Genomic DNA, 18,810 nt, shown 5'->3' on the forward strand with positions numbered 1-18,810 from the left:
ATTCCAACGTCTCGACCTTGCGGAAATGTGTAAAACGACTACGACCTCTTGGCGGCACGTTATGAAACGGTGCTGAGAGATGCGTTAAAAAATTCACGGTGGAATCGCAACATCCTGTCCACGGGCAAAAAAAAAAATCTGGATTGGACTTTTAAGAGGACTTGTATCACTGATGAATTAGCGTTAGCGTGAAATAGAAGACAAGTGCTAACAATGCAAATTTTCCGATCAATAAGGTTTTCATTGTGTGCTAGCTTTAAGGTGTTGATAGATGTGTTCAAAAATTCAGAGTTCAATCATTTGTCCTGTTTAGCGATGCTAATTTATGCTAGCCAGTCAATAAGAATTTCTACTAAGTGCTAGCATTAAGATGGTGAAGGATACGTCAAAATTTTTTACCGTGGAGTCTCGATGTCCTTTGCAGGAGTTAAAACAATAAAAAAAATGAGGGTTTATATTGCTGTGGAATTAGCATTAGCATGGTTTGCTAACAATGCTAATTTTCGCTAGCCGATCAAGGTTTTCCATTGAATGCTAGCATTAGTATTTTTCATGCAAATTTTTCGATATTTTTTTCAAAGTCTTTTTTTTCCTTTGCATTTCCAAAGAGCATAATTTGTACGCAGAATTTTACGAGCATCCCCCGTGAACAACGGCGGTTGACTGCATTTGTTTTTTTAACCGCACGCCAGACGTCCCATAATGCATCTGGCCACTCAGCGTACGACCATCTCTTGGCCGTCAGGCAATTGCTCAATTAGACAAGGAGACAGACAGGCGGACCGGCCCATAAACAAACAAACAAAATGGAAGATGCTAATGCATAGGCGACGTAATGCAGTTTGTGTGATGGAAACTCCCGCGAACACACGTACACACACACACACACACACACACACTTTGGCCTTGGCGCGATTCTAATTTTAAAGATAAGCATCGGAGAGTGAAAATGCAATAGGAAATTAATCACAGCTATGAATTAAGTCACCTTTAGGGGGGATCCGTCTTTCTCCGTCACCAAGTTTACAGCTGAGGTGAGAAACTCGAGCCGCATGACTCTGCGCCATATAATTTGATACTATTCCACATCATTCTGTGTGATTATCACTTCATTATACAATATTTCATATTATTTCATTCTGCGTTCCTTTGTCTAAAAATGCCCACCCAGTATAGTACATTTTTTAAAAGTTGTATCAAAAAGAATTCATTCCACATCACTCAATACCATTCCGCATCATTCTATATCATTTAAAATCATACCACAAGCTTTCATATTATTTTATTTTGTAGCCTAGAAATGCCCAGTACAGTATAATGAAAAAACAATAAAATATTTGATCTGCATCAATCCATACGCTTTAATAACATTCCACAGTATTCCATTTGATTCCAAATCATTCAAGAAGCTTCCATATTAATTCAGCTTTTTGTAGCCTAAAAATGCCCAGTACTGCACAATTTAAAAAATTACATTCCATATAATTTCCATATCATTTTATCCAACATTCCTATGCCCTAAAAATGCCCAGTTATAGTACAATTAAAAATATCTTTCCATATAAGAATTGTTTACATAAAATCCAATTCATTCAATATCATTCTGCATAACTTTGTATTATTTCACATCATACCACAAGCTTGAATGTTTTTTCATTCAGCATTTTGTATCTCTAAAATGTGCAGTACAGTAGAATTTCGAAGAGAAAGCACTTGAGCAACATCACCCCTTATGATTGAATACTTTCCACATGATTCCATTTCATTTCAAAATATTCAACAAGCTTCCATAATATTTCATTCAGCATTTTATAGCTCTAAAATGAACAGGACAGTACAATTAAAAAGACAAAGCATTTGAGCCACATCATATAATACCATTCCACATCATCCATATCATTTCAAATCGTTCAACAAGCTGCCATATTACAGTATTTCTCTCTGCATATTGTAGCCAAAAAAAGCCCAGTAGAGTACAATTTTAAAAAGAATAGAGAAATAATTTGATCCGCCTCAATCCATATCATTCAATACCATTCCGCATCACTCCATATCATTTCAAATCAATTAACACGCTTCCCCATTATTTCATTCAACATTTTCTTGCCTAAAAATGCCCAATTCAGTATAATTTAAAAAAAGAAGAAGAATTAGATTACCGTCAATCCATATCATTCAATACCATTCCACATCACTTCATATCAGTTTGAATCATACCACAAGCTTCTATTTTCTTTCTTTAAGCATTCCAGCACCCCATTTCACCTGAAATTGCATTCTCCTACAATGACGCGCTTATAAAAATAATTGTACTTCCTTTTCGGAGGCTCTTTGTGATTGTAAACACGCGCGCGCACACACACCTACACACACCACACACACTCACACACACTTAAGCCTCCGTGAGTCATAAAGCATGCAAATAAACCTCAGATTTTCTCTGTTGCTCTTGCACTTAAACGGGAAAGACATTTTGCCTGAAGTGACTGATCTTTTTCGCCGAGCTCGATCCGGGTCGTCGTGCATTATAGTGTCGGGTTTCCTTTGAGACCGAAACCATCAAGACGTGGCTCTTGACAGACGTGGACGTGTAATGGGGGGGGGTGTTACCAACCCGGGTGGCATTCACACTTTTCTCGGCGCTGGCCTTTTCTGTCATATTGGGCTTTTTAACGCCTACTGTAGACGCCATATTGCTTCCAGGCTCCCACGGGTGAGCGGGAGGTCTTTGTTGTCTTCTTTCTTGTCCTCTCACTCAAGACAATGGGGCAAAATAATCGACTAAATAATCAGAGGTAATCGAGTACCAAATTTATCGCTCTAAGTATTTTTGATTGCCGAGCAAAAAAGCGTCCAAATGTATTTTGCTTGGAAAAACAACGTTTTTGCGGATTTTCTGACATTATGGATCAAACCCGCAAGAAAATGATCAAATAAATTGAATAAAAAAAAAGCTAATTGGTAATGCAAATACAATGCTAATTTAACAATAAATAAATAACATTTTCGCAAATTTTCTTAAATTACAGACCCAACCCACAACAATATCATAACAAAATAAATTAAAAATAATATAATAATATACAAAATCTGCAATGCTAATTTGACTAAATGACTGTATTTTACCAATTATTTTTGACAACAGACGAATTTTTTAGGGAAGTAAAATTGCCCAAATGTGATATTTGTCATGAATAAAAAAATAAATAATGTCGTTTTCACAAATTTTCTGACATTACAGACCCTAGAATTAATAAACAAATAAATAATGACGTTTTCACAAATTTTCTGAGATTACAGCCCAAACTGCAATGCTAATTTAACTTATTCACTACCATTGCCGACTGTAGATGTAAATATACGCAACGTATCAGTAGCCAAAAGTTTGTATTTTTTTTTCCCAACACAGCGCCATCTGCTGCACCCGGCGTGGCGCTGCTCGCCGACAACAATAAAACCCGTTCGAGGAAGCGCCAAATAAATAGCCAATGAGTGTCGGTGCACATTCTGTAACCTTGAATGAGACAAACTCGAAACAACAGCAGCTGAGCTCTTTGCTTATTTCTTTCCACTCCACTCAGCAAAAAAAAAAAAAGCGGTTATATGAGCCATCGGCAAGCGGAAAAATAAAGCCCGATTGGACGACTGGCGCTGTGTGACACACCGACGGCAGGGTTAAGTGGATATAAGCGGCCGCGGATAGTGTTTCACACCAGCGGCGCGTCGGGATTGTTTAAGGGTACGACCGACCTTCTTTCCTCGCCTTTTCATATCCAGTTCATACCAGATGATGCGGAATGTGATGATAGCGCCGAATCCTGGCCTATTCCGCCACCTCCCACACAAAAACGCGCCGGCTTGAATACGAGCGTCCGAAATGATCCCCGGCTCATCCGCGCGGGGCCAGACAGGAGTAATTTCCCCGCGTCGTACGCCCGCGGAAGCCAGATGCCCAAAGCCGTGACAGCTGCCCGCCGACGGCAAATGGTGATGGAGGGCCGCGAGAATTAGATTCATATTTTAAAAGTCGGCGCGTTTCATTTGGCCCCGGATAGCGTCAATCTCGCCGTTTGCATTAATCACAGTGAGATCCTTCAGGCGTGGGGAAAAAAAAAAACCAACCGCTGAGGGGAATTTCTTACCTTGCGATGAGATTTACGCAAATGGGACGTTTCATTAGGTACACCTGAATAAATGACGCGAGTTGTGCGGGTCATGTCGCCCGACCTTTCACACTACCAAAGTGTGACAACACGAATGTACAGTGGACCCCCGCCATACAACATTAATCGGCGAAATCGGCGTATGGCGGGCAGTAGAAATCTATGCTAATTAGCTAATGCGTGTAAAACACCAGGTAAAAACATCAAAAATGTATAGACATATTAAAATAGGTAATAAAATAGTATAGTAAGTGCTACTTATATATAATATACATGTATACAATTGAATAACATCATAAATGAAAAATATATAAAGGAAAAAATGACATTTTATTTACCTTTGACTAACTTAACTTAAGCTATTTACGGTCATAAATCCCAAGCGAGGTTAGCCTAGCCTCGTCTAGCCTAGCCCTCTTCGTATTTCTTGATTTGATCTCCAGCTTGGTTTCCATACTAATCATCTTCTTACTTCTGCGTTTAACATCACTAGCAACCAGATGGCTAACCAATAAAGTTTGAACAAAGCACTAAAATGCACAATAAATATGATATCGTAAGCATTCACACAAGATCAAGTCTTTAGCATCTTAGTAGCACCGTGATGCTGACCAATAGCAGAGCAGCATCTTAATGATGCGTTGCAGCGCAGGCAGTTTGACGCGAGCAGAAAGTAAGAGCAATTCCACAAAAACGCCTGAAGAGGGAGGCAAACCAAATTAAACTTTTTCCTGCAGAAAAACATATGTAAGGGCCACTTTTTTTGCTTACTTTAACTTATTAAAAATATATTTGTGAAGTATTGTTATTATTTTTTAACATCAATGCAGGTCATGTCAAAATGTATTTGTATTATATGGGCTGGTCTGCAAAAAATGCCGATGGCGGGCCGCAAATGGACCCGAGCCGTAGTTTGGACACCTCTGCCTTACAGGCTGGATGGTTTTAGTATTTTTTTTTTTACTATTTAGATTGAAAAAAAACCCAATCAAAACTCGATTAACAACGGACTAGGTAAGGCTTTCCTTGCGTCCGTTCCCTTTGGTTGTCGAAATCCACGCCAGGTTTTGTTCACGGCGCCGCCACTTTACAGGAGCTCGTGGATTGGCTGAAGGAGCAAAGGTAGCCCGCAGAGACCTCTCCTCTCCTTCCCTTTCTGTTTCAGTCCACGCTCGGTGGAAGGAGCGCGCGCGCAGTCGCGGTCACGCACACGTAGTCAACACACGCGCACGCGGGGCTCACTCACTCCCGCGTAACACTTCATTCTGCACGCCTAAAACCGGAGCATGCGTTCGGCACCGGGTCGCCGATCCACAAGTGAGGCGTTCAAGTGCACAGAAGACGGACAGAGATTTGTACGCCAACCGCTCCTCGCCACCGCTTTGGATTAATTAACCGCACCATACTTTTTGGGGCTCTACAATTTCTTTGAACTCGCCTGCGTGCGTAAAAAAGAAAGAAAGAAATAGAGATAAAAACGAGCTGCCGGACAACTAGAGGGGAGCGCAATTTTGGCTCCTCAGTCATGGGCCGCGATGCTGATCGAGACGCCCGGAGAGAAGCGAGGAAGTCCCCGCCGGAGATGCTCAAACTGCCGGGCTTGACGTCGGTTCTCCTCCTGCTCCTCGCCGCCGTCCGCACCGGCCTGGCGCAAGGTAAAGTTCGCATCATCTCTTTTCTGACTAAAGTTGCCCAGAAAACTCCTCGCGGGGAGTCGTGAATTAAATCGAGCTCAGGTGAACCTCTCAGGATAATTACGACTACGGTGTTCCCTCGATACATCGCGCTTCGGTTATTGCGACGATTTTAACCTGCAGTTTTACCTGAACTTTTTCTGTTGGAGGTTGACGTCACTATTTTTCTTGAAAATGTCCTTTCTTTTAAAGGCTGAGCAGCACAAAAATAAAAATATTTACTCAAAATATTTTTATTTATGACCATAGTATGTATTTCAGGTTTACCTCACATTTTTCTGTATATTTTTACTTCTTCTAAGTTGGACCAGCCCAAAATAATACATTGATTTTAAATATTTGCGTTTTAATTTGCTTATTTTATTAAAAACAATATTTACTTTGCAGATTTTCATTACTGCTGGTGTTTTTGGGAACGTAACCCCCGTGATTAACGAGAACACTGCGTGATTTTTTTGGTGGGGGCTTCCATCTCCATGACATCATAGTAAGATGACAGTTGTCACGAAACTGTAATGTAAAAAAATGGAGGTGGGGGGGGGTCACTACAAAAATGGATTGGATACATTTGATCCACAAAGTGTACAAAGCTTTATAATCCAATAATTTACTTAAGTAAATCATCCGTGCTGCTAAATTACTTCCATTTGAATGACCTTCATGCTAAACAAAAGAAGGAAACAAATCATCGCCATAAGTCAAAAAACTCAAAGCAAACCGCCATAATGAAAGCCTGGTCAGATCAATAAAACCTTTGATTTGACCTCGACGCAATCAAATTTGGATGTTGACGTCAACTCAAGGGGAATTAGAGGGAAAACATTTCCTCATTCCCAGCTAAACACGCTTGACATTTCAATTGTGAGGAACATTTCCAGGCGGCTCTTTGCTCTTTTATCCCCCACCTTTTTTTTCTCTTGCCCGTCTGTCTGCTAAGCGTTGAGATAACGTCACCAACCACCCGGAGTCATGTCTTCAAAGGTGGTGGGAATTTTCCGGAAAAGGCCGAGAAGGACGCTACGGGGAGGGAAAATGAGCAGATTTTGGTCGCTAGGTGCAGACGGCACAGTGGAACCTCTAGTATAGTTTGGCGCGTCTATAAAAAAAACAAAAGTTCTATTTTATAGTAATTTTAAACAATAAAGACTGCTAAAAAGTCTGGAATTTGCTTGGTAGTGTTTGGGTTAGGCTTAGGGACAAGTTTTAGAGGTGGAACTTAACTAACGATGTTTATCTAGCTAGCGAGCTAAATAGCAAGCTAGCTAGCTAGTGAGCTAATTGATTGGACTATTGTCGGAAATAAGAATTTTCTTGTTTCCTTTCCTGTTTCTTGTTTTCTTGTTTTCTTGTTCATTTTTTTATATGAACTGGGTGCATATAAATTCTCATATATGAGTACTGTAGTTTTTCAGAGTAGAATTAAACTGTTAGCCGTGTTAGTCGGCTAGCTGCCTTGCTCGCGAGTCCTTAGTATTTATTTCACCATACTAGCACTCTTAGCTGGTTACAAACATTCATTTTAAGCCTGTGTCATGTTTTTATGTGGATGTCCTGATGTCACCTAAATTTTGGACGATAGGCTGCTACATTTTTTGCATTGGCTAATAGTCTCATGTTGTATATCTGCATTTTATTTTTTGGACAAGCCACCAGGGGGCAAACTCACGATAAACAAAGAGAGATGAAGAATATGTTATTGATTTATTTATTTTCCGTTTGACCTGCCATTTTACTCGCCACAAGGGGGCACTCTCCACTAGTAAACACTATCGCTTACTGTTGTTTTGGTGCAGTATTCTAAATATTTGAGCGTGTCGTTTGTGTCATGTTGCTTTTATTTCTAAAAATGCTTGCATGTTTAAAAACCCTTTTGCATATATGGTACCAATGTGGGACCCTTTCAATGATTTCTTTGTGAAAACAAAGGAGAAGGCATTGAAAAAAAACAAATTTCACGCCAATTATATAATCATGTTAAAGTACAAAATACAACCATGCTGCAAATTCTAAACTGTTGCAGCTTAGCGTACTAAATTAGTACGACGCATATGTTCATGGGCACCAGATTGGACATACTCACACTCTTCAAAAATAACCATTTTCTGTTCCCGATCTATCTTTTGAACAGTTTTTATCGGCGTCTGTTTTCAAAACTAGATGTAAACCGGCAAAAACGGCGTTTATTAGACACATGTTTTTTAATTTTTAATTCCTAAATTTTCAGGATTTTACAGAAATTTAAAGGGTATATTAAAATTGAAGCTTTTTTAGACTATTTTTAGATTGATTCCGGCCCTCTAACAGACACGATAAGTACAATGTGGCCGGCGATAAAAATCAGTTTGACACCCTTGTTTTAAAACGATATACTTCGAAACGGCTAATCCGGCTAACCGTAATTTAGCGCCTCGGCGCTTCCGGATCCACGCCGGCATCGTCTGCGCCGCCCGATTCTTCGCGTTCGTCATGTTTTACCCTGGCAAAGTTTTTCGGAAGGTACGGCAGAAGTGCTAGCTTAGCCGAAGCGCTTACGTTTGGCAAAGCGGCGAGCTTATCTGCCCGCTCCAGACTTTCATCTGGCTCCTGCATAGTTAATGAGGGAAAGCGGGCTCGGGTTTCTCGGACGGGCGCGGCGCGGTGACAGAATAGTCGGCCAAGAGCCCCAGAGATCTCCTCCCCGAGCCCGTGTCATTGACTCGACGGGAAGGAGGCCCTTCTTCTGGCCATTAGGAGGTCGATACGGCACGAGAACCCCGTGTCATTAACGGGCTAATTTAGGTGCGCCGATGAGCCCCGCTCGTTTTTTACGTCGCTGGAGGTTTACGCCTTTAGTGTCCGACAAGTGCAAAATCCAAATGACTCTCTAGGACACCTCTCATGCTTACTGTAACTCAGCTATGTTTTGCCAGGCCCCCCCTAGAAAAGAGAAAACTTTTCGCACCCCCCCTTCGATGCACTGAATATAAATAAGATTATTATTGATGAAAATGGTTTAAGTATACCCACACATGGATGCTTTTTAACATTAACAGAAAAAGGCAATAGCAATCAACTTTCAACAACTGTTAATTCTTTTTATAATGTTTACATGGGTTATAGCTTAGTCTAAAAAGGAAAAAAAAGAAGCAAGTGCGCCAAAGTGCCTGAAACTAAAAGAGAATGATGAAAATGATTACTTTATTGCAATTACATTCCACATGACGCCTTTTTCCTGTGATCACCTCCCGCCCCCCCTATTTGAGAAGCACCCCTATAACTCAATCAATCATACATAATACGTACTTTCGTACGTATATTATGTACATACGTACATAATATAAAACGTGGACCGAACAATTTCACCGTTTATTGCATACGTCGCGGATTTTCCAGACATCGTGAATTTCAGTGTGAGGTCCTCCTCAATGTGCTTCTAATCTAAATCGGGATTGTCGGGCCTTGGCGGAGGTCCACTGGGAGAGCCGTTCAAGTTTTATATTTGTGCGGGAGCTACGTTTAATCTGATTCGAACGTGTACGAATCGTGTACCCCCCCCCGATCGCTCGGAGTTGTGAGTGAGTTCTGGGAAATAAGAGTTCTCATTAACCTTGTGAACCGTTGACAAAGAAGACAGGTTGAGGCAGATAGAAGCCGCCCGAGAGCTCGCCGGGCGCTCGGTGACAGCAGCTTGATTGCGGAGGCTTTTTGTGCGAGAGCAGATGTACTTCAGGTGTCTCCGGTTGGGGGGGGGGGGGGGGGGGGGGGTCTCGGACGGCTTAGCGTAATAATCCGGCTGGACGTATTGAGTCAATAGCTCCAAAAGTTTGCGGCGGTTAAAGTTTCATTCGCCGCGACGTCTCTGATTTTATGCACGGTCTTTGCGATTGTTTTGTAAGAGCGTTTTGCAGGCCAAGCAACAGGTGTGCCCCCCCCCCCCCCCCCCCCCCCCCCAATATAATAGTCTAGTAAAAGACCCCAAACATAATTGCATATAGCATAGAAAATACAGGTTATGGTTTTAAAAAGATATCCTAATTTATGTTGTCTATGCAAGATTTTAAGAGGAGTGGATTGGGTGTAATTTCACTGTCGACCACTAGATGGTGGTAGAGTTGCTTAGTTTAAGATTGCAAATTAAAAAAAAAAAGAGAAACAAGGTATATTTTTGCACAACCATTTTTTGTATATGTATATAGATATATGTATATAGATAGATATATTTTAAATATTTTTTTGTCAGTACTAATTCCAAACTAACAATCTTATATATATATAGAGAGAGAGCGAGAGAGAGAGAGAGAGAGAGAGAGAGAGAGAGAAAGAGAGAGAGAGAGAGAGAGAGATTAAATATTTTTTTTTGTCAGTACTAATTCCAAACTAACAATCTTATATATATTAATATATATAACAATCTTATATATATATATATAGAGAGAGAGAGAGAGATTTTAAATATTTTTTTGTCAGTACTCATTCCAAACTAACAATCTTACATATCTCATATCTCTAAAATATCTCTTAAAATCTCTCTCTCTCTCTCTCTCTCTCTCTCTCTCTCTCTCTCTCTCTCTCTCTCTCTCTCTCTCTCTATATATATATGTATGTATGTATATACTGTATATGTATATATGTGTGTGTGCGGGCCAACTTGAAGACTTTATGATCGGCGGTGCGGTTTCGACGGACGTAAAAGCGGCCACTGTTATTTCTATCGTTACGATCCTTGCCGGCTTGACAAGCGTCTCCTCGGGGGGCGCTAACGCTAACGTTCTTACAATGAGCGCATTGTGCGACGGGAGAGCGCCACTTAGGGATTACCTCACAACGTACGTAACCCTCGGCCGACCCGGACGCGCCACGTCATTAAACGTCGTTACGATCCGGCGGGGTCGAACGGAGAGGGCGCCGAGTAAACCGCTATGAAAGCGGCGAGCGGCGGGTCGAAGGTGCGTGGGTCGGCTGCTAGCGACTGATAATTAATGAGGAAAAAGGTCTGCTGAGTTTGCGGCTTTCCCGCTGAGCGCCGTGCCGTGGAGTACAGTATTTATGAGGGGGACAGAAAGAAAACATGTGGAGGACATTTTACACTTGAAAATACAGTCCTGGCAATTGACATTCCCCCGCCTGGCAAAACGTTTAAATTACAAAGAGGGTAAAAATATATACCGTATTTACCGTCAATTTCAGATTACAACCCGCCCTTTTCCTCTCATGCTTTCAACCCTGCGGTTTAGTTAGCTAGCTAGCTGTCTTGCTAGTGAGTTTTTAGCATTCATTTCACCTTTTGTAGAGATGATAAAATCCTTAGCTGATTGCATCGATCGTGTAATGTACATAGAATAATGCTCCTATATTACCGTCCTCTAAATTTTGGACAATAAGGAGCTAATTTTCATCTTATTGTCCAGTCTTTTTTTTTTTTGTACTAGCGACCAGTTGGGCAATCTCCCGGGAAACCAAAAGAGACAGAAGAAGATGCAATCGAAGTATTGAATATGAGTCTGATATTATACTCACCACCAGTGGGCACACCACAATCAGGTGTGTTACTGTTGTGTTGGTGCAGTATTCTTACAATCGAAGGCTGCCTGTGTTATGTTGAAAACATGCAGACATGTTTAATCTGTTCAATATGTTTTGATGGCATGGTGTTGCTGTAACCATGTAGTTTGGAGAAAAAAAACTTGCATTTACCTTCATTCTGCGTAAATATTTGATATTATGTGAACAAAGGGAGTCAGAAGAAGACGCCATTAAAGTCATTTGAGTTTGAACTGATATTTTACTTGCCACCAGGAGGCATACTACACATTCAGGTGTGTTATTGTTGTGTTGGTGCAGTATCCTAACAATCCAGTTGTTGAAAACATGCAGACATGTTTAATCTGTTCAGTCCATGTTGATGGCATGGTGTTGCCGTAACCAGGACGTTATATGAACGAAAGGGAGTCAGAAGAAGATGCCATCAAAGTCATTTGTGTTTGAACTGATATTTTACTTGCCACCAGGAGGCCCACTCCACATTCAGGCGTGTTATTGTTGTGTTGCTGCAGTATTCTAACAATCCAGTTGTTGAAAAAATGCAGACATGTTTAATCTGTTCAGTCCGTGTTGATGGCATGGTGTTGCTGTAACCAGGTAGTTTGGAGAATAAAAAAACTTCCATGTACCTTCATCCTGCGTAAATATTTGACGTTATGCGAGCAAAAGGAGACAGAAGAAGACACCATTAAAGTATTGAATTTGAGTTTAACTGAAATTTTACTTGCCACCAGGAGGCACACTCCACATTCAGGCGTGTTATTGTTGTGTTGGTGCAGTATTCTAACGATCCAGTTGATGAAAACATGCAGGCATGTTTAATCTGTGCAAGCTGTGTCGAAGGCATGACGTCGCTGTCACCATGCAGCAACCTAACGCCATTGAAAGGGCAACTCTCACTCCAAGCCTCCCTCGTCTCCGCCACACTCAAATGATGATGTCACTCCAAACGGCGGTTATATTTTCCAGTCTGAAACCTGTCAAATTTCAGGGCATTTAGACCGGCTTTTGGAAAAGGCGACATATATCATTTGCCAACGGCAGCCTGGCGTCAGAACAAGTCTGAATGTAACCCCGACGAGACGTTAACTTGGATCTGACGGAAACACGCCTAACCGTTTTTTTTATAACGTCGTACGGGGAGCCCCGCGCGACATTCCTCGCCGAAAAAGGAACGGAGCCATTAGAGTAGGAAAAGAGGGGAAAAAAAAAAAGTTGAAAAGGAAGGAAGGGAGGAGGTTGATGAAAAATAATGGAATGGCCCAATGGAGAAGTTAAAGGGGGGGGTCATTAATCACCCCGCTGTGGCACTTTCCACTACAGGGGAGCCACATTCACTTCTATTAGCAGTCCATTAGCACGGATGGCCACAAGTGCTTGACAGGCAGAGTGGAGTAGACGACCTGCGACCCTTTGCGTAATCCACGCTGCGCACAAAACGCGAAAAAATGAGCATTTGGCTTTGTGAGATGAGTGCCATTCAAAAGTGGAATCGTTGAGGGTCACGTACCAAAGTCAACGTTTTTGCTTTTTTTTTTTTTTTTTTTTTTTAAGGGAGCATTTTTAGACAAATAATCCATTATGTTTCATCCTAAATCAGAAATACGGTGGAAAATGTTCTTGCGATATGAGCCAATTCTTCAAAATATTTAATTGAATCGAAATAACATTTCGGCAGGCTAATAGCAGCGGATTCACCAATTAGCTGATTTTTTTTTTTCCCCCCTTTTTTAAAAAATTAATTTGAATTTTTTTATTAGCTGATTTTTTTCCCCCCTTTTTTTAAAAAAATTAATTAGATTTTTTTTTGTTTTTGTGAACTTTGTGCATCTTTTGTTTTAGAATTTGGTAAGCCATTTTTATTTGTTTCTGCTAAAAAAAAACAAAAAAAACAAAACAAACAAAAAAACTCATTTAATTTTCTTTTTTTTAAAATTTAATTTAGTTTTTGTTGTTTTTTTTGGTGGGGTTGGTGTGTGTTTCTTTTTTATTTTAATATGCAAGTATAATATTTTAAATTTACGTTTAAAAAAAAAAAAAAATCTTTTTTTTGGGGGGGGGTAAAGCTGAGGTGTCCAAAATAAGGTTTGTGGGCAATTAGGGGCCCACAATCCACACTTTTGCGGCCCACGGCACATGCTAATAAAAATAAGTTTTGCCATGCTATTTAAGTAGCTGGGATTGATTGTTCGCACTCTTAAACAACGTAAATATATGTCTTTGATATTGAATGGTTTAGTAATTCAACATAAAAATAAATGAACGACACGGACCCTTTTCTGTCCGCGGCCAAAGTTTCTGCAAGCGGGGCGGTGATAAAACACTTGACTGCACATTAATTTTTTTTTTTTTTTTTCAAAATGAAAATAATTGTATAATACACCCTGTTCGCAATCAAGCAGCGGCTCAAGATGGCCAGTAATGATCATTTTGGGGGGGGGGGGGGGGGGGACCTCATTTTCTACCTGCGACCGGAAAATGGCCAAAGGCCAACGCATTAGCCGTCGTCATCCCTCACTCAAAAGGCCGCGTGCTTGCTTTAGTCACCAAAGAGCTCTGTCATTACGGGATGCCTGCCAAAGGGGGGGGGGCCGTGCGTCCCCGTTATCCATCCGCACTTCATTTATGATTGGAGATCAGAGCAGGAATCGGGGTGGGGGGGTGGGGGGGCATAGCCCAGAGATGATTACCCGTTAAGTGGCCCTCCTCGTGCCATTACGGCCGGCGGGGGCTGACAGAGCACATCGTGAGCCAGTACAAGTGCACACTCCACTCTCCCCCCTTTAATTTGCCGTCCTGACCTGCAAACACCCCCCCCCCCCCCCCCCCCCCCCCACCCCCCCACCCCACTATCCCCCCCAGGCGCTCAACCGCTAATGTCCTCTTGACAGGAAGTCGCTGGCCGCCATGTCATTTTCAATGGAAATGACTAACTTTGAGGGTTAGGAAAAAAATCGGACGTTTTTTTTCTGGGGGGGGGGGGTCGCTTGAAATCTGTACCACATGTGTTTTTTTTTTTCTCTCTTGTGATGACTTTTAAGTTGGGTCTGGCTGCTTTTGTCTTAACACGAAGAACATGTCTTTTTCTCCAAACACAGTAAATGATGGAAGTGAAAATGGGATTTGGAGTAGTTGTGTTGTCATGAAGACCCATCCCATAATAATCACACCTGTTATGCTGTGGATCAACATGATCTGTCTTACAACAATGAAATTAAAATTGATTACTTATCGATCAATTGATTAATTTTGATAGCTCTTTTTAGCATAACCTGTAACATTGTCAAATTTCTTTTTCATATGTACGCTTTTTCGTAATTTCCTCATACTTTCAATGCTTGCGAAAACACAATTGCCAGTATTTTGCATGCCGGGCCACTAGTTGGCACTGTGACATTTCATGGGCCAATTTAACTTGTTTTATGCTTTTAAATAAAAAAAAAAGACATTTATTTACTTTGTTTTTCAGTTTTTTTTCTTTCTATTTTCTGTACCACTTACCCTCATTTTTAAAAAAAAATCAATTTAACTCAGTTACAGTTTGGAAATATTTTTGGTTTGGGAAAGAATTTTTTTAAAGAAATTAAAATCCAGAATTTTTTTATGTTTAGAAAACATTTCAAGTCTAGAGAAAATATTCTTGAAAATGAATAAAATATCATTTATCTCTATTATATACTTTCAAAATTACTTTCAATAGTTTTCAATACCCATTATTTATTTATTTACACATTTTCGGCATTTTAATGGGTCTCATCGACCTTTTCTGACTAAACGCAATGAGCTCAAAACCAACAAAAACGTCAGTAAAGATATTTAAAATACTTGTTTTCTCGTTGCTCTGCATAGTCGTGCATGCCCGAAACACACTCCTTTCAAATTTTCAGTCCGCATAACTACGAGGACGAAAATGAACGTGTTGTACCGCTGCCATACATGCTATTCTACCTAGCAAAGAGGATTAGGGATTTACGAGGCTGCTGCAATGCTGGTACTTTTAAATATGCGTACGGATATTACCCAAAAAAAAGTGCTTAAACTGCAGCCCAAGAGCCAAAACCTCGGCTCATTTGGCTTGCCGTTGTTTTTCCGGCGTTAGCTTAAAGAGGAGAAGCTACTTCTGATTATAAACTTGAAAGCAGCAACGACGATGTTATATGCACTAAATATAAAGGTTAGGGTCTAAATTCCAGTTTCTGCAAGATTCAGGATCGGAGGTTTACATCCGTGAGCAGTTATAATTACGATAAATCGGAAAACTCCAATGGAAAACACGGTGCACTGACAACTTTGTGACGCTAGACGTGATTTCCGCTTCTGGCTTTCAAATGTCAATAAGTGGCAGTGGCGTTGATTTCCTGCTGATTTGTTTACCCTTGTTTGGGTATATTTACACAGGTTCGAGGTTGAAATCTTCTTAAGAAAAATTTGAACTCCATAGCCATGTTCAAAGGAACGATTACAAAGTTTTGTAGCGTAATTCAGTATTTTACCTTCAAAAACTGTAAATTTCTTCAAACTAGCATGAAAAATAAAGCGACATCGCTTGACTGGCCTCAACGTTTTCTTGGTCTTTCTTTGTCGGTAAAATTTGCGTTATCACCGAGCGGTAGCTGAAACAAACTTAGAAAAACGAAATTCTTGTCTGTGTAAGAACCGTTGAGAGTTTGTTGAAAGTGTTTCTCCTCCCTGTTCTATAAAAATAAAATCTCGTTGAAATCTCGTTTTGTTTTGTTTCTGAACAAACCTTTGAACGCCATAGCCATTTTGAGAGAAACGATAACAAAGTTTTGTGGCGTAATTATTCAGTTTTACTTCATGTTTCACCTTCGTAAACGGTAAATTTCATAAAACTAGCGTGAAAAATGGACCGAAATCGCTTCACTGTCCTTAACATTTTCTCGGTCTTTCTGTGCCAGTGATCTCGGTAAAATTTGCGTTTTCACTGTTACGAACTCATAAAAACGAGATATTTGTCTGTGTAAGAACCGTTGCGAGTTCGTTGAAGGTGCATAAAGTTTCTCTTCCGGTTCTAGAGGGATACAATTCATGTTTATAATTTTAAGTAGTGTTCTCTTCTTTCTTAGGCATTCAAGGTTGAAATCTGTTCTAACAAATCTGTTCTAATCTAACAAACCTTTGAACTCCATAGTCAGTTTGAGAGAAACGATAAAGTTTATACCGTAATTATTCAGTTTTACTCTATATTTCACCTTCGTAAACGTTAAATTTTATAAAACTGGCGCGAAAATGCCGACATCGCTTGACTGTCCTCAACGTTTTCTTGGTCTTTCTGTGCTAGTGATCCCGGTAAAATTTGCATTTTCACAGAGTGGTAACTGTTACGAAAAACGAGATTCTTGTCTGTGTAAGAACCGTTGAGAGTTCGTCGAAGGCGCATTAAGTTTCTCTTCCGGTTCTAGAGGAATAAAACTTATGTTTATCATAAAACTTATGTTTATCATTTTAAGTAGCGTGCTATTCTTTCAATGCTGGTTTATGTTTTTATAGACTTGGTCTATTTGCGTACGTACCTTTTCCAAACATAAACACGACTTACTTGAACCTAGGGACGTTATCACCCGTGCCTCAATTTTGGGCCAGGAAAACCCCCAAACAAGAATGATAACAGGATTTCTGGAGCACTTTTTGTCCGGTATGCAATGAGATTTTTTTTTTTTTTTTTAGGCTTCGGTTTTGAAAAGCAGCCCGAAGCTCATCCCGAATCTCCTTTGTTATTCAAGGCAGACTTCCACAGCGTATCTTGAGCTCTGATGAGTCGGTCCACCCTCTCTCCCGAGGTGAAAAATAATTGAGAAGCGAATGGGGGTGACGCCAACACCTGAGTCACAGGTTGTTTTTTTTTTATCCCGGATCGAATAATCAGCCGCCTCGCTCTCCGGTTCTCGCCGGCTTCTCCTTCTGATTGACAAAGCTAAACCTATAATCCTGGCTTTGCCCCGTCGGAGGCGCACCGGCGAAAAGGCAAATATATGGAATCCCCTCCCCGAAGAATCGGGTGTGTAATGAGTTATTTGGTGTGGAAACATCCGCACGTGTAATGGACCCGGGTGCCGTTTCCCCTCGCGTCACATGTCCGCGGCGTGATGGAGGGTGCCGGATACCCGATCGGCTCGGGGCGGCTTGTGGTCAATGTATGTCAGTAGAACAGACAGGCGGACCGAAAGGGGAGGGGGGCGTTTGGAACACGAGACCGGGAGACCCCCCCCCCCCCGTTTCCTGTCTCCTCTTTATCAGCATCCTCGTCTCTGTTATTTCAGCACTCTTAAACCCGGCCGCCACTGATAAATGTTTGTTACTGGCTGTTTGTTTTTGGGGCCCGTTTACAAGGCTAACATGAGGAACTGTATCCGTCCTCGCTGGTCCTTAGGTCGCCCTTGAGATGGGGCAAGGGGGGGGGGGGGGGGGGGGGGGGGAGAGTTACAACCTCTGGTTTGCATTACGGCTCTCGCAAGATGGACGCTGTCTGCTGTCTTGCTATAAACCCGTGTGGGACCCGAGGGGGTTTTCGACAAGCATGTGAAACCGTCTTTAAATAGGGGCAACCCCAAACAGTTTTTGTAAATTAGGGTACAGTAATTCATTGAATTTTAATCACGATATCGGCTGCCGCGATTAAGCAAGCTGAGCGGCGATATTAACGTTTAAAAAGCGGCTACCCTACATGTTAAATCAAGCGTTTGGTCATCCTGCCACCAGGGGGCAATGGTTCACACATTACAAAATTATGTTTGCCAGTGTGAAATGGTGTTAAGTTTCTCACCTGATTCTGAATATATACAAAATAGTTAAGCGTCATAAAGATGCGATAAACTTACTTGTTGGGTAGAAATCTCAAAAGCTAATTCCGCATATTGAATCCCCCCCGCCATCTTAGGTCCCTTCATCTCTAAATTTGAAACTCTTATGCTTACCTGTAATATTTTTAAATTTAAGTTACTGATACCGTTACTCGTGCCTTCTGTTTTGATTGGTTGTTTTTCCTCAGACGCTGTGGATTCTTTATACTGAGTTAGAGGCACAAAATGGAGCAGATTTTTTTTTTTTTTAACTAATAAATCTCATTGATTTGTCACCGTTCAAAGAAAACTTTTGTAGGTTAAAATAAGAAAGAAAAAAAAACATTTTAAGGGCGGGACATGTTTCTAAGACGTGCCATTTTGGTTTCAACAGTCCCCTTCATTTACCCTCTTGCTTCACCACATCCAATATTTGCCTTTCCAAATCCAGCGTGCTCCTGTTTTTCTTAGCTTTCCTCGATGAGGACGCTGTCTTGTTTGTCTGCATATGGCGGCATGTGAGTGTGTGTAGGTTGAGGGGGGGGGGTTGAGTGTTTATTCAATAATAACAGAGAGTCTGAGAAAGTCTGTTTCAGATAAATCTGTGCGAATACCAGACCATTCATCCTCAGG

General features: G+C 41.0%; 1 protein-coding gene across 3 annotated transcripts in view; it reads left to right on the forward strand.

Moving 5' to 3' along the window:
- The first annotated feature begins 5,339 nt into the window (after positions 1-5,339).
- unc5cb (unc-5 netrin receptor Cb) overlaps positions 5,340-18,810 on the forward strand; it is a 155,884-nt gene continuing 142,413 nt past the window's right edge. For all 3 annotated transcript variants that reach the window (XM_088435596.1, XM_088435597.1, XM_088435599.1), the window contains exon 1: positions 5,340-5,818. In XM_088435596.1, the coding sequence (XP_088291722.1) occupies positions 5,689-5,818 (130 nt within the window). In that variant the 5' untranslated portion in view covers positions 5,340-5,688. The remainder of the gene's footprint in view (positions 5,819-18,810) is intronic.

Source organism: Hippichthys cyanospilos, chromosome 15, assembly GCF_059441005.1.
Source record: "Hippichthys cyanospilos isolate Australia breed blue-spotted pipefish chromosome 15, RoL_Hcya_1.0, whole genome shotgun sequence".
Classification (NCBI taxonomy): Eukaryota; Metazoa; Chordata; class Actinopteri; order Syngnathiformes; family Syngnathidae; genus Hippichthys; species Hippichthys cyanospilos.